The sequence below is a fragment of the Sparus aurata genome, chromosome 11 (assembly GCF_900880675.1).
Source record: "Sparus aurata chromosome 11, fSpaAur1.1, whole genome shotgun sequence".
NCBI classification, from domain to species: domain Eukaryota; kingdom Metazoa; phylum Chordata; class Actinopteri; order Spariformes; family Sparidae; genus Sparus; species Sparus aurata.
In genome coordinates, this window is record NC_044197.1 from 15,105,974 (window position 1) to 15,123,393 (window position 17,420).

General features: G+C 40.8%; 1 protein-coding gene across 2 annotated transcripts in view; it reads right to left on the reverse strand.

The window, feature by feature from the left end:
• The window catches only part of ttc39a (tetratricopeptide repeat domain 39A), a 29,981-nt gene extending 14,032 nt beyond the window's left edge, over nt 1–15,949 (reverse strand). The window contains exons 1-5 of one of the 2 annotated variants that reach the window (XM_030433045.1): nt 15,691–15,949; nt 14,208–14,258; nt 14,001–14,051; nt 13,585–13,638; nt 3,175–3,279 (exon numbers count right to left, since the gene is read on the reverse strand). In XM_030433045.1, the coding sequence (XP_030288905.1) occupies nt 3,175–3,279; nt 13,585–13,638; nt 14,001–14,051; nt 14,208–14,258; nt 15,691–15,743 (314 nt within the window). In that variant the 5' untranslated portion in view covers nt 15,744–15,949. Of the gene's footprint in view, nt 1–3,174; nt 3,280–9,108; nt 9,482–13,584; nt 13,639–14,000; nt 14,052–14,207; nt 14,259–15,690 lie in introns of those variants that run through there. The other variant, XM_030433044.1, reaches the window with a different exon arrangement.
• Nucleotides 15,950–17,420: the final 1,471 nt, after the last annotated feature.

Genomic DNA, 17,420 nt, shown 5'->3' on the forward strand with positions numbered 1-17,420 from the left:
CTTCACAACCTCAGACGTATAAAAGCAAGAGGACTTCCTGCACAGCTGAAAATAGCCACAGTAAAAGGGAACAGCTGAAAAAAACAACATTTCAATCCACAACACAGCACTCAAAAATGTTGAGTCACCGCAGAGGATACAATGTCTTTAATACATTTTGATACTGGTTTCGTTTGTTCAGTAGTTCATTAGACACCAGCTTCTTTCAATCCATCAATGTCATCAAGTCCAAGAGGTACTGACATCTCAACATATACAGTACACACACCAGTCTCTGTCTCAACAACACTCCTGCATGTATTTAACATCCGACTGTGTCTTAAATGGATGACACAAAGCAGTTGCCTATTAACATCTACAGGACTTGAGGCAGAAATGTTTATATAATGCTTTACAAAGGTATTCCTGTTACATTTTTGTCAGGTTTGCCGACTTCCTTGCTCGCCCTCTGACTCTCTCCCAACAGTAAAATAATGCATCGTTATCCTAAATAAATCAGGGATTTCTCAGGGTTTGAACAAGGAAAAATGTGGGATATTTTAAGTGCACAACTCATCGCATTATAACAAAGGTCTAGTTGTTTTTGGACATTGTGATGCAGGAATGTTAAATAATTTAATATCTTCAAGACAAAGACGATCAAAAGGATTTAACATCCCGCAATATTCTGAAGTATTTAACTCACATCTTGCATTGTATACGTCGACATAACAGCGTTTGATTCCCAGTCCTGCACTGGGTAATGAGAAATACACATTTTACATTTTACACAGTTTACCCCGACAGTCACCTTCAAGACTGTGACAGCTAGGTGGATTTGAGACTTTAAACTCCACATAGGTATGAGTATGAGTGGATTAATACACTAAAGGCAAACCCTGACTTCCCCCCAAAGCATGCTGGGATGAGATTCAGCTGCCACTGACCATAAACAGGAATATAAGGGTAAAAATAGAGGACATATGGTATTTTAGTTTCATTGCATGTGTGTGTGCTGCAGAGATACACCCGTATACCCGTGTCCCAACTGACTGCGTCAGAACACAGCTGCAGTACGGAGAGAGGAGACACAGGTCGAGAGAAGCAAAGAACTTGAAACACACATGGAATAAAAGAGAAGACCGACACTGAGGAAGACTAGGAAAACTTCTGGTTTTTCATGTCCTCAGGGCTGCTTGTTCCCAAAGTCTTTCAGCATCTCATTCTCACAATGCAGTAGACGTCATCACACCTTACACAATATTACATAAGTAATGCCTCAAGCTATCGGCTTCCTCAAGAAAATCCTTGTCAGTGCGGCAAACAGGAAAAATCAGAGTTTGTGGGTGTGATTAGGTTTTGTACAAAACAAACTAAATAAAGCCCTATTTCAATTGGATTTATGTGCTGCATTCAAATATAAAACAACACTTTAATCTGACTGCACCCTCACTGTCAGCTGAGCTATTCTGTTAAAACTACGCCGGCGCGAGGGAAGGAAATGCGACCGCACTAACACCTGTCCAGATCACCGTTATTAAAGGATAGACCTGTCTTATTTCCTAAGTTTCAGTCTGCACTCATACTGCTCTAGCAGATGTGTCAAATCCACCCGTCTTGGCTCAGAACATGTACATATTTAAGGATTCTGATTTTGATATTTGAAACTCCTGTTTGTTCAGGGGTGCTCTGGTGACTGGAAGAGTCAGAGACAGCACACACAGAGCTGTGTGAGGAATACTGAGACAGAAAAGATGACGCCTCAGGTGGCAGAAAATCCAGATTTAAATGCCAAAGCATATTATGATTACGACTACAGGGCAGCCACTTAGTGTATTACACGTATTCATGTAATGCTGTCCTCATAATTTGGTTTGGTCTAAGAAATCAGACAAATGACATCACTCTTTTGAGACTAATGGTGTTAAAAACTGACAATGGCTAGTACAACATTATTAAAAGAACGCCACAGGCTAAAAGAAAGCTGTTCCTCTGTCTCAGTGTCAGCACTGAATAGAAGAAACTGGGGCTGAGGAGTGGCCCACAGCCCCAGAGCGGAAAGAAAGGATGAAAGATAATAACAGCGGTGTGATAAAGCCTGTGATAATAGAGGAGAGGATGAGCAGGGAGGAATGGAGTAACTTGATGACAGAGTTGGGATACAAAACGAGAGGCAGGGTGTTAGGCCAGAGAGGGAGTTTGTGTGTGTGATTGTGACACAAAGCAGCATCAAAACCATCAAACCACCATCACAGAACGAGAACAGGCATTTTTATAGAGCAAAGAAATGGATCTCTGGTGGAGGCAGGCTCATCAGGAAATGTGAATGGTGCAATATGTAGGAATTGGCCACCTGTCAAGAAAAATAACAATTACTACTGCTAACAGCACCTGCTCGTAGCTATAAAGCTCAGTTAGCCTTGCAGATAGCAGTTCAGACATGGAGCTCAGGGTCTGGGGTAGTGGGTAGTGCATGCTAACTTAATAGATACCTCTGCATCACAGTACAGAGACATTATAATGTCAATACTGCTTTTCATTTACATTCTATTGATAGTTTTAGAAGATACTAAAATTCTTACATACTGCCCCTTTAAATTGATTGCTTGTGTATTGGTTTCGGGGAGGAAAGTTCTTTTAGTCATTGTAATACTCTCAAATGACAGTGATTCCTTATTTTGGACATTTTTATGCAGCAAATAAATTGATGTTTTTGTGACGCTCATCAGAAAATGTTTAACGGTGAAAAATTGAATGTATTAGCTAAGTAAATTCCACAAAAGTTATTCAGTTATGGTTTTGTGGAGTCATCTGTCAACTTTGGGCTGAGCTATCCATATCAGTTAAGTGAAGTGTTTACTCTTTGTGTGTTGGGTGCGACAGCGAGCCAACACACACAACAACAGGACCCTGAAACTGAAGCAGCTAAATGGAATCCAGCCGTTGTTAATTTTATTATTTACACCTGTGCTTTTCTACTGTGATGTCAAAGTGTCTTCTGGGAAAAAGTTCCTGTTGGAAATCCCCTGTGCAAAAAGACCTAAGAAACACAGTGGCTTGGACGCGTAACATCAGCTGTCTGTTTCTAATTCCTTTCATCTGTCCATGAAAGCACAAAGTCGGGTGGGTCAGGGCTCGACTAGAGCTGAGACCAATATTTTTCATATCAGCATGTAGCTCAAGTTGCTCTCCTACCTGCATCTGAGCCGGGCCTGCGCCTCCTCAAAGTGGTTCTTGAGGAACAGATCCAGGGCAGCCATACAGTCCTCCAGAGCCAGCGACAGGTCTGACCTCGAGCACCTGCAGAACGAAAGTAAACAGAATCTGCATGAGAAAAGAAAAAGAGAGCTGGAGATACACAATCGTCGACTAAAGAACCCATGCAGTGGGGTTCGAGCAGTTCTGGTCTCTTAAAATATAAATACTTAGCAGAATTCAAGTAGAACAGTGTATCACATTTGAAATATCAGTTTCATTGAAATGACATTAGTGTTACTGTAGTCAAGGTCTGCGAATACAAACATCACCTTCTTTAATGTAGTTTTTGTGAACGTTTTGGAAAAGCAATTTACTTTCACACCAGTGGTGACCACCGACTGACTGGGTACATTAATATGACCCTGCGTACTTATATTTACTGTGACATTAGAGATAACTTCTAAAATAAGAAAACCACAAATAAAAAAGAAAGACAAAAAGTTTAAGATTTGTTGAATTACTGCTAACATTTCTTCCTACATATATTGTTTGCTGAGCGTTGAATGCGGAGTGTTTGCGTAATTCACTTAAATGTTGTTTGTGGTATGATATGACCAAAGTTGCAACTAATATGTAATATAGTGTGATTTATTACAAGCTAGCTGAGCTGAGTTGACTGACCAAACATTTTTAGCATGAGAGGAAGTCGTGTATTTGCATACAGGCCTGAGGTAAGATGACCTTTGGCATCTGGAAAAGCTACAAAACTCCATGAGACAAGCATGACACGATAAGGTCAGTCATGAATACATTGGCTGGGATTTTTATGGTGTCATTGGGTTGTGGTTTTCCCGCGAGCCATGAGACAGCGCTACAGATAATGTCCGGGCAGGGTAAACAGTTTGTAGCCCTGCATGCGTTCGCTCAATTAGAAGGTGTAATTTATGCATTTCTGTTCTATTCTGTCCCTTCGCCTCTGCCATGATGTCCATACTGATGTGAGGTTCAGAAGTGAACTGATATGGCGCGCAGGTGGTCGAGTGGTTAGAGCGCATGCCACATACGCAGCCGACCCCGGTTTGATTCTGGCTGGAGGTCTTTTGCTGCATGTCACATCCCCCTCTCTCTCCCATATTTCCTATCTGTCTACTGCTTAATAAAGGTGTCTATGCCAGAAAAAATCAAAAAAAAAAAAAAAAAGAAGTGAACTGATATATTTCAGTTAATTTGCTAAAAATGCTATTTATAATGCTTACACGGCTAACCGTTTACATATTTATGTTTAGATAAATATGTGATTATCTGTTGAATCTGCCTCACTGATTCTCTCTCGGTCACATGTGAGTCAGAACAAGGAAGTGTTGTTGTCGTGCGGCTGATTGCTGTGATTGTTTGTGTTTGTGCTGCATAAGAAAGTTATCCATCTCAATCCTGCTGTCTCTTTGTAATCATGAGTGATCCAATGACCATACGGTGAACTCTCACGTTACAATGAGCCCACTGAGCTGGCTGGCTGCTCTTAAAGTTAGCTTGAGACCTATAGATGGCGGAGTGTGATACAGAGCAAGAAAAGGCATTCAGGGTATTGAGGGACAACAAAAGAGGGACCGTTCTCCCTTTTACAAGTCAGTGTACCATCAGGCTGATTTCAAAGGTTATTTCAAGTCAACACAGTTACATAATGTTCCTTTAAAAGAAGCCTCTAAGCTGATTCATATTTAAAACACCCAAATTAGATCTACAACACCGCTCCACCGTTAGCTCCATCTCTCTCACTACTGCAGTGACCCTGTTCTCATCCCAGCAACAAAGGCAGCCTCCAAACACTGACCTACAATAGAGATTGGGATCTTGACATTGTCTCAGTTACATATTCCTCCTTTATTCAATCCATTGTACACACAGGCAGAGTGAGCCGGCTCGAAAGAGAGAGAGAGAGAGAGAGAAAGAGAGAGAGAGAGAGAGAGAGAGAGAGAGAGAGAGAGAGAGAGAGGGCTTTGCAGTTAATATTATTGCTGTTTGCATTACACTGCACATTAGCCACAATCACAGAACGTGTATAACTATCCACTTTCATAGAAACACAAGCTCAGCGACCAGTTTGAATGCGATTATTCATGTTTCCGCTTGTGTACACAACTCGCTGTCGCGAGCTGTGTTTGCGAAAGTGACGAAAGACTCTTTTTGATGGCCGATCATGTTTTCATTACACGGTGCGCATGATCCTCACGTGACGAGTGCACGGTGTGGCCAAACTGGGCACAAGTCATGAATCACACCGCACTCACAAGGCTCCCCCCTCATTCATTTCAGTCTCTGTGCCGATAATGGATCTGTTTAATGTGTGTTTCACTTCTTCACGAACAGCTCACAGCATGTGAGAGACACAGTAACACTGAGCATAATGAGCCGTGTCTATTGAGCTGATAGTAAATATGAAACACTAATGTCACTCAACATTAAGATGATTCATTTCTGTCATTTAGATTATGACTTGTTTGTTATGGGAATGATACGTTTTGCGACTTTCTAGATGCAATGATTTGCTGTTTATGTTCATTTGCATCATGAAATGTCTGAGTGTCTCTGTTGTTTGTTGTGTTACTGATGTGTTTTTTGTGAAAGAGGAACTTGATTTCTGTTTTATTTCATCTTGAAAGCGGATGATAGTGTTCTGAACTTCCAGGCTGTATTGCTTGCATGAGTGTGAGATCATTCCCCCATTCACATGAAACAGCCAGGTTCATGTGAATGGGAATCAGTCAGTCAGTCAGAGTTCAGATGTCAGCAGCAAACATTTGATAAATGTAGAAGAATAGGAAGAGCAGAAACTGAGCAATAGCAGCTATGACAAATATGTATAATAGCAATGACTAATAGAGAGCATTCACTTTACATTCCTGTCCATTAGAAACACAGAGGAACTCATCACACATCGCCATAAAGGAGCACACATGGCGGTGCAGCTCTGGCTAATGACATGCGGGTGACTGCTGTGTTCACCATATGACCAGCAGCAAGCTGAGCCTCCTGATAACGGAGGGAGACACACAATGACGAGTGCTGTCCCGCAGAGAAGCATGTGTGTTCAATGTGTCATTGTCGCACGGTGGAGATTTCCAAAATAATTCTGGCACTGGAGTTTAAGTTTCTATGTTTTTCTAATGCTTGTTAATAGGGAAAGTCCTTACTAGATGCTTAAGTACCTCTTAATAACATCATCCAGTGAACTGTGTTGATAAACTGCTGAAAGGGTAACTCCACAAATTTTACACATTAAAGAGTGTTTACAGGTCATGGGGAGTACAACTGCCTATTGATGTGGCTCTAGGAAGCTGTACGTTGTTGCATTGTGGGTAATGTAGGCCGTAGGTTTTGAAAAAGCAGTCCACTGGTTTTGCATTGCACTTCTACAACACTATTCGACTCATTCAAAACAATAAATGAAAATCGGTTCGGCAGAACCAGAGATATCACCTTTTTATGCCATATATTCTTCTTCCTATATAAAACCTGGGGCCTACATTTCCTACAATGCAACTTTTCCACAGAATGACATCACTGGAGGTACTTTATTAGATTACATGCAGCTTCCTCTGGAACCACAAAAGGCTTTATACTACTTTTTTTTACAGATGACGTAGTGAACTGGTGGAGTTACCCTTCAAGAACATGAGTAAAACCTGTATCAGTGTCTTATAATTGTTTGTAATAACATTACAAACACACTTATTATTAGGTTTATAACCTTACCCCCAGTGTTACATCATTGTTAAACTTTTACTGAGCTTTTTGTTCCTTTATTAAGATGAATACATATTTGTTTTGTATTCACTAACAGTTAGCTTTTAACAGCTACCGGATCTAAAGTTTAATAAATCCTTTGTTATGTATTTATCTGCAGAACTTTTGTTTGTGTGTGGTTTCCTTTATCTAATAATACAGCTGAAGATGTCTAGTGTTATTGCCTACTAACGATACAACAATGAAACACAGGAGGATCGATAATACAGACATTAATAACGGCAGGAGGATATTCAACAAGGTAGTGTACTGCGTGTTTATGTCATTGATTTCAAGGGTGATGCTGCAGAGTCCCATGTCTATTCATAGTTACCACTGACTAAAGACAACCAGATCTGTCTCTACTGTGTTGGAACACTTTTGTGACTCTGTGTGAAAAGAGGTGCAGTGACAACATACAGTCACTTTTACTAAAACAGCATGTGAAGAGAAAAACTAGAAGCCATTTAGAGCACCACTTTGGTTTTGGGCACCGAAACCAAAGTAGTGCCACTGCTCTTGTGCTGACTAAGCATCGATTAAAGGCTATCTATTCCCTGGACCTTCACCTGAACAGACAATTTCACCCAAAGATGAAAATTCCCTTCTTGTTTTCTCACCCTCATGCCTGTGGAAAGTCAGGTGAAGTTTCGTAGTCCACCAATCGTTTCTGGAGCTTAACAGTAAAACAGCATTGCAGCATTCTCCTAAACAACTGAAGTAGATGGGGACTTGTTTTAAAATGTAGAAAACTAGACAAAAAAGACAATACAATGGCTCCACGCAGCCCATCTGGTGTATTCCAAGTCTCTGGAAGCCCCAAGGTACCAAACTGATTTGAATAGGCAATATTTACATTTGTGCCTTGCTCATGCACCCACTTCAGATGGGGTGCACACTCACACTTTTAGCTTAGCAGCCACTGTGAAGATATCAGCTTGAAAAAGGTTGCTAATGATGTCTTTTTAAATCAGTCTCTTGATTACGCGGGATGAGCCGCATGGAGCCATTTTATGTTGTTTTCCAGGCGCGTTTTTACATTTCAGTTCCCGTTACCTTCAGCTGTTTCGGAGAATGCTGCAACGCTGTTTTGCTGTGAAGCTCCAAAAGTATTTTGTGGACTACGAAATCTCACCTGACTCTCCATCAGCCTGAGGGTGAGTCGATAATGATTGAATTTACATTTTTGGGTGAAAGAATCCTTTAACCTTTAATGGTATCGGAAATACATGCTAATTCCTCTTAAAAAGTGTATAACTTGTCTGAGTTTAATCACCTGTTAGATTCAAAGACAAAATAATTGTCAACGGTCTACGCTGCTCTGGAGAGCTTGTTTACTTATCTGACAAATCAAACAACTTCCAGCTGCTCAAATTGTTTAGTACTATGCGGGGGCAAAAACAAATCTAATCAGCTAACTAATAGGAGTTACATTTGTGTCAAACAATCAGTGGCTTCATCATTCCCTCGTAGCTGGAAACTAACTCAACTGGTCCTAACTGAGTGGGGCAAAGAAAGCAGCACTCAGTCAGTGAGCAGAGATTATCACACAGGAGAGGACACTATCCTTTATAATGAGGAAATAGCTGACAATTGTATGAAAGAAAGAAAAAGGCACGGTGACCAGGACAATGAGGGGAGGCTGTTAGGATCGGGATGTGCATACCACACATTGTCACCATAATTTAATTTGACTTCAAGTCAGCTGAAATTCTAGGTTGATTTCTCCAGAGAGCAACTTGCACAATGATCATTATCTGTGAGACACACACACACACACACACACACACACACACACACACACACACACACAGATAAAACCACTTTGCAGACAATCACTATTCATCATATACACACCCCTACACACACACACACACACACATGCACACCCCTCCACGAGTGACAAAGCATTACTTTATGGACAGAGTCTTCGCCACATTCGTTCAAGCCGGTATAAAATCTTTGGAGGCCTCACTGCATTGACACAAAAGAATCGAGCTGCTCCTCATAATAAACCCAGCGAGTTTGTCCACATGCCAGAGTCTCACGGCGAGAAAACACACACGAACACTTAACAGAGCATCTTACAGAGGCCGGCTGAATGACAAACACCATGCAAACGCGCAGCGAGTTCAGCGAGTACCTTACCCGTTTGACAGAGTCTCTTCCTCTGCTGACATTTTCATCTGGCTCAGTGTGTGAAAGAGATGAGGAGAAAGAGAAAGAGGACAGAGCTCAAGAAAAAAAAAAATATTGCAGAAGTGAATGTGAGCCTCGGGCCTTTTCCAGCAGTGCAGTGTAATGGTGTGTGTCTCAACAGCGGCAGCAGCAGCAACAAGAGCAGCAGCAGCAGCAGAAGGGCAGGCGGGTGAAAGAGAAAGAGAGAGAGAGAGAGAGAGAGAGAGGAGAGAATGAATGAGGGAGGGAGGGAGGAAAAGAGGAGGAGGAGAAGGAGGAAGGACACAGCAGCAACAGCAGACCTTAATAAGATTGGGATGACTATTACACATGAGGGGGAAAACACAGTCTCGCTGTGCTGCCTCGAAACACGTAAACACACACTGACATGCAAAAACGCCTGTCCCGCCTCTTCCGACCATCAACCTCATGCTACACACTGCAGTCTCTGTTCCGATTGGTTAATGCAAAATCAGGGGCGGGCTTTAAATACCCAAGACTCATGGTCACGGAAGATTTGAATAAATGATCAGATACAAAAAAAAATGTTTACAGAGAGGGAGGACAGTGTAACAGCTGAGCTATTAAGTTACAACTCCTTCATTCCTACCTGACAAAACTTTCTGCTGCTGTGTGTGAAGGAGGGAACGTGAGGCTTGAAAGAGTGAAAAAAGAAAGAAAAGGAACGAGAAAGTGCTCGTGCGTAGTGACAATCTCAGCCGGGCCAGTCTGCTGCAGTGTTCAGTCTCTGCCACTGCAGCGGGCAGAGTCCAGAAATAGAAGACATGGATCGCAGTACAGCAGAGACTAAATGTAAAAATTGTGAATGAAAACAGGCAGAGCGACAGGAGTAATGGTGTTTTGTCACTATAACCTGCAGCTGCCACTCTACCATCAAGTGCATATAAGTCATTGTGCGTTTGCACTTAAAAAGCAGAGGAGAGTCTATCAGCTTTAGAAAGGACCGACTCCACACTAAAGATGTGCTATATTTCACAAAAAGGCTCAGGCACAGAAATACGGTGTAAAGTACAGGGGTGGATTAATAACATCAGTAGGGGTTACACTCCATTTAGCTTAACTCGTTTCAGCGTTTTGCCACTCTGCGTGCTAGTTCCCTGACAAAGGAAGTGGAATGGAGCCATTGTTGAAGACATTACCAACACATTCCTGCTTTGAAAAATCAAAATGTCAGAAAATGTGTTGTGGAAAAGGTCCATTACCTTCTGTCAGAAAAGTGCCAAGATCATTAATGCTTTTAATGCCATAACATATGTCCATATTAAAGGTGCAATATGTACAAATCAACCAACTGTCGGGTTCATACTCCGAACAAGTAGCATGTCATCAGTGTAACCGCTTACTGCTGCTAACTGTGGTTGCCTTTAGTTAGTTCGGTTTGCTGTGCAGCTCACTTCCAGACCCTTAGCTGTACTATCGGGACCACTAATGTGCAAAGAGGATTTACAAGACAGGACGGACCAGGACTAGCTGGTTAGCGTGTCAACTCTAGCACCAATACAATACATAGACATCTCGGACATAATGTCAAAATTGCTACTTTCTTCACATTCTTTAAATGTTAATTTTTGAATGTTTTAACCTGAATTCTTACATTTTTCATCTTTAGGGCCAAATTTGTCAATGATATCTTTCAGTTGAGTCCCTGCTGAAGGCTTTTCAAATCCTGGAGAAATGAAATAGCTTCTACTATTCTACTACCATTCTCAGAAGAAGGTTTGTAACTGCATTAGTGCCCCAACTAATTTCTATTTTCGCAGTTAATCATGACTCAACCAATTGTTTGATGGTTTGGTCAGAAAATATTAAAAGAAAGCCCAAGGTGATGTTTTGAGATTACTCCTTGTCTCATTCAAAACCCAAGAATATGAAGGTTTACTATTACATGCAGCAAAGAAAAGCAGAAAATCATCTAATTTGAGAAGCTGAAACAAGGAAATGTTTTGTTCCTTTGCCTGAAAGATGACTTAAATGGTTAAGCGATTTGTAACATTGTATTTCTGTCAAATTTTTTGTCAGGAGGCTAATTAATAAAGAGTTTTTTCAGCTCTGCTAAAAAAATGGTAACTGGTGTGTTTGGGTTATCTTGGCAGACACTTAATCATCCCAAAAAAAATTGTAAAACACATGTTACTTGTAAAACAAAAACTAAAAATCCTTTATAGAAAATATTTCACCCCACCAAGACAGAGGATCATATTAAATGTACAGCAGCATGACTCTATAGCACTCATATGTGCACGGCAACAATCATACACATCTATTAGTAACACTGCTAACATCAAGAGGAAAGCATAAAAATCCCACTCATGTGACTGTGACTAAGTGCTCATCATATTTGACATATTTGTCTTCCCCCAGAACAACACAAACACAAGCGCAAAGCCCTTTGATCTACACAAAAACATGAGAGGAAATCCATTTATATTCATAGACTTTAAAAAAAAAAAAAAGATCCATCTCTCACGTGTGCTGTGAGGAGCGCAGAGAGTCATGGGTTTAAGGTGGAGATAATTAGATTTGCTCCGCAGCTGTCCTCATGGTGGACAATTGGATTTGTGGCAACAAGAAAAACAAGGGTTGCTGTCATTTCAAACTCTGTAGTCTTTTAGCTTCAGTAAATCAACCAAAATTTCATATAGACAGTGGTAGTGGATTTTCCATTAAACAACCCTCAGTTGAAAGTGGCTATACATTTGCACGAGACAAAAATTAAGCAGTGGTTTCTTATTTTGGGAGATGTGCTTTTTTTATTTTCTCCTCCTGAGATTTGGCTGTGAAGGCACCACTCTCAGGCTAGCTGATTCCCCTTGTTTCCAGTCTTAAAGCAGCTAAGATAAGCTAAGCTAAGCTAACTGTCTTCTAGCTTTAGCTTCATATTCAGCACACAGATATGAAAAGTGGAATCACTCCTCTCATCTAACTCTCAGCAAAACAGCAGATAAGAGTGTTTCCTAAGAAGGCAAAATATTGCTTTAGGAGCGGCATTTTTTTACACCAAAATCAGTGCTTAAAGTCAGGTAAAAACAAGTACACCTGCTAAAAATTAGTCTTTTGAGGTGTGTTGACGTCACGAACATCAGCATCAATGTGACGGTGGTTACTTTTTAAAAAACATATATTTTACTTAAGTCTCTCTTTCAAACTCAACGCCGACTGAACAATGGTATTTATTCGGCAACAATCATGACACACAACACATGTCAAAGTATTACACTGGAAAAGGGGCAAACGTTAGCGTGAACAACTTTGTGTCAAGTTTTCATCACAGTGATTAGAACTGGAGCTGACAAACACCTGTGACTAACTACAGCTGAGTTTTTGGACCCGGAAATGATTGCCGAAGGACCATATTCATTCAGCGTCCATTTTACTCCAATGTCAGGTACAGGGCGGGTAAAACTTGAATGCTGGGCTAATGTAATACTGCTGTTTTAAAGGTTGCAAGTCGTACAAACTTAATCTGAAAAACTGTCGTCATTTTACCGCTTCCTGATTGATCAGCAACTGAAAAGATGATGGGTAGTGAACATCTAAGAGCACATCTGTGCATATTTCAAGGTAAAACAATGTATGTGATAGCACGTTAGCTGATGTTAGCATTCAGCAACTTCCTCGCTAACGTAACGGTTTGATTACGTCCTGTGTATTTCACTTCCACGTTTAGACAAATGTCTACAAGGTGTGTGTTGATGTTTTATGAATTAATTGACACTTTTCCTCATCGTACTGTATCAAACACCGATCAACTGCCTTCAGGCAACAGCTAACGTTAGCTTTCATGTTTTCTAAAGGAAGCAAATCAGTCATCAAACCTGTGGTTTTATTGTTAAATATGGTCCGATGTCCCTCCAGATTGAACTCTCAATGGTCTTTTTAGTTGCTCATCAATCCGAAAACAGTGAAATGATAACATTTCATGCTAGTTTAGGCACCTTTAACTTGTTCAATGTATAATTAACTTTGCTGATCCCTCGTGCTCTTTTCCTTTAGTTCCTTCCCTTAGCTATCCTCCTCCCCCTCCTCCTCCTCCTCCTCAGGCTCCCATTAAATCCTTCACATGCCAAGACAGAGATGGCAGGATTAAACTCTTCCATGAACAGCTGGTTTATGTTCACACTCATCAGGTCATAACTTGAAAGAAAGAGAAGAGAAATGAAGCTTGGGTTCACTCCGTCTGAATTATTGATATGTTGAACAGCAGGGAGGAGCTGCGTTAATGCCAGTGAACTTTCTGATGACCTTTATCTCAATATGTCGCTAATATGTCATGCCCTTTAGGTAATCAAGTCCTTTAGGTAATCTATTCACATTGACTCGCTGTCATATAGGATAGTAAAAAACAAGAATATTTCTTGCGAATAAAAGGACATCAGTGGGTTCCTCAGAGTTTCTCTTTGTGATGAGTTCACTGCGTGGTCTTACCCGTTTGACGGATTTGTTGATTCCAGACCATCTTTGTCTCCAGGTAGCTGTAACCTGAAACAGAGGGAAAATTGAGGCTGTTCAGTGAAAAGAAAGAAATCTCAAGGGACTGAAACCAGCTGAAAGGCAAGCTTTTGTTTGGGGAACTTGATCATGACAGCCACAGAAGTGCAGACACCGATACATGCAGACACTCCCAGGCTACTTAGGTCTACGAGGAAGTCTCTTGAAATTAATGTAAGAGTTTTAGGGAAATGTCTGGGAAATCGGTCTGATATCGGGGCAGATCTTGGGAAAGTTTTAGTGATTAATTCACGGGAGGACTCAAAACATTTGCGACATTTTGAAGCAGAATGTGCTTCTATCTGAATAAGTTTTTCGTGGACTTAAATATGTGTCAGTTTACAGACACTCACCTGAAGTCTGTGATGATAGGATCCAATTCCGGACTGTTTATGACTGACAACCTGGGAAAGAAATGCAAGAGCAACTATCATCGCACTGTTATTACATTTGTTATTGCCAGTCTGAGCGGCACAGGGTTTTTTCTTCCTTTCCTTTGTGACTCTGCTAATTGTTCCTGACTGTGAGAATAAATGACTCTGTACACAATGTGAACCTACCGGCTTGGGGAGTCCGGGCTGTCATGTACATCTTGTGCCTGTACAGCATCCCTGTGAAGAGGCCAGAGGTCAACTTAGAGAGAGCATAAGAATGGATCTCATGATGGTGAGAGGAGGATGTGTGCACGGACACTGGAGGTCTGATCTGAACATCTGCAGAGGACTGAGGCATTTAGTACAGAGACTTTCAAGTCAAATGGTTATATGTGCGACAAGAAAACACAATGTATCGACAAATGTTTATTCCTCATATTATGTGTTGTATTATTCATTGTTATTACATGACCACTACATGACAAAAACTTTAAAATACGCTGGGTTAAGTGTTTCAAACAAAGCTGTCTTCAACAAGTATGAGGACTGCTGAAACATTCTGATAGGCATTATCGTGAGAGTAAATCATTTAGGTTTTCTCCATTTTCGCTTTGTCATAGTAGGTGGCAGTTCTGCACCATAACGCCGATCACCACCCACCATAAAACAGAAGAATTCATGAGGCGTGATTGTTCTTTATGTAAGGTTTTGTGCGGTTAAGGTTACACGCTCTCTCTCCACCTCCCTACACTTGCATTTTGAAATTGAATAAGCAAAGTTCAAGATGAATTTGACTAGGCAGTTTTTTTTTTCCTGCCGCTTAAATCATTAAGTTAAAATCTGATATAGTGACGGCCCTAACTCAGGCTTTAACAAATCTGCATAAATCATATAAATCCATAATTCTTAGGTGGCAGATCAGTGGTTCCCAACTTCTTTTGCATGTGGCTCGGTGGCTGGTGATTATTCACTGTTTTTTAAATTTTTTTATTTACTAATAATAAAGCCTATAGATAAACAGACAAAGGAGGTGCGACTAGAAACGTTTTTATTTTCTTCTTACTCCTTTTTGAACATGGATTGCCTTACTTTAATAAGGTGTGTATGTGTGTGTGTGTGTGTGTGTTTTCTTGCCCATATCTACGATTTGATCTTATTTTAATCATTTCAAAGGATAATTTAATTTAATTTACTCAAAAATATGCAGCTAAGAGATGAACCAAAATAAAACAACAACGTAACAAACGGCGATGAGAAGGAAAACTAAACAAAAATCTTACTGTTTTAAAAAGAGCCTGCTTGACCACATCATAGTGAATGCTGTCAAACAGGCTACAAAGACTGCGAGAGAGCAGCTGGATGAATCCTGACACCAAACTGCATACAGTGTTTTTCAGACTCTGTGTATTTATAGCTGTAGGATCGGCTGTAAAATGAAAGTTTTGGGGGTTTTTTTCCCAGTCCGAATGGAGTCAGAGCAGTGGCAGCTCGTTCCTGTGAAGATGATAAGAGATCTCTGTGTTTTAAACCGGCTCCGTGTCATCTCGCACAGGATCTGAACATGCTGTGCTCCAGTCAGCAATCTGAGAGTGATGACAGCACCATCACAACATGAGACAAGTACGGACAGAGCCGCGGCTCGCTCGCTTTTTTCTCTTCTTCTACTCACTTTTTGCCGTCGTTTCTCTTCAGGCTTCGTCTCCAGTTGGTGATAAAACTCATTCCTCATTCATCCCACCGGGGTCCGGTGAATCAGCACACTTGTACCCGGACGGAGCAGGTCTCACAGGGCGGACATGGAGCGGCTCACACACTCACATACACACATACATACATACATACATACACACACACACACACACGGAGTGCACTGTGACACGAATGGAAAGCTGCGTCTTCCTAGTTCCTGACGTGGAAAGGTGCGCTGCTCACATCACCATCATAATGACTTTCTTATTTAAATACACTGCAATGTGGCTGCTGCCGCTCCCGGCTCCAGGGTCCTAAAGCCCTCCGCTTTAAAACAATGTCAATACACTCGGTAAAAGCGCCACTCAAAAGTAGGCCTAGTTATTGACATTTCAATGTTTCACTTGATTGTTTACTCTGTGGCCGTATCGGAATTTTTATGTTGTGTTTTGTGAATATGTTTGATTTCATTTTACTTTAATTGTATATCCATTCACATGCATCTGTATACATCCATATCCCGAACTATTCTTGAGAAGTGTAGGCTATATCTATGAATACATTAAGCGACTTGATAAAAAATAAATCCCCCAAAACATTATCATTCTGCTGCTGCAGGTTAGTTTAAAACATATTTCAGATACTATGTGTATACAGGCTAGTGGACGGGAAACTTTCTGGTGCGCACAAGAAAACTTTCTTGTGAACAAACACGAGACACTTTCTTGTGAGCACGAGACACTTTCTCGTGCTCACAAGAAAGCTTCCCTGACTTAATTGTGAGCTTTCTCGTGCTCACAATTAGGACTTAGGACTCAGGGTGAGGATATGGAGTGTAATGATTATGTGAGAGCTTTCACTGACATTATTTACAAGCTTTCATACACCATACCATGACAACATCCATACTGCAGGTGGTGAGGATGATCCAGGTGAGCTGACTTGAGAAGGCCGAGTGTGTGCCCGGAGACTGCGCCGTCTCCAGTGCGCGGTGTGCGCCGGACAGCACAGTCGGGTCCACTGCAGCGACATGAAAACTAAAATCGTATTTGGTGAACCATAAACAGTAGGCTATTCTCTAAATGCTTTTTGATTTAATCTTGGATTTCTACCATCGATATTGATCACTGGATCAGATAGCAGGACAGCGCATGTGGTGACGGCACAGCGCTCAATGAGGAAATATTGACTTACATTTGTGTTGGCTGATGTGTTTCACAACCGAAAGGTGTTCATGTAATAATTATTACCCTTAACTATAAGCGCGAGAAAGTAGTATCGAGAGAGTCGTGCGCACAAGAAAGTTTCCTTTTTTCCCTTCATGTCTCTTACAGGGCTCCATTTTTTAACATGTGAAAAAATATTTTTTAACTCCTCTCAAGCATGAAAAAAAAATGTTTTCACTTGGCACGACACATGAAAAAATAAAAACCTTTTAACTCTGTTTCACACATGAAAAAAGATTTTTAGAACTTAGAAAAAGCAGCACCAGAAAAAAAATCCCTCTGCCCCTCAGGGCTTCCATACTGATTTATTTGGCATGGAAAAGCCCTTTTGGTCATTTATAAGGAAAACAATGTAAAATAGCTCCATCATAAGCAAAAGTCATAAATTAAAACTCTCATGAAAGTCAAAGAATGGAAGTATCGATATCGCCAGCACAAACTTACTTTGTTAACACAGATCTATTATTGAGTTTATAATTAATGA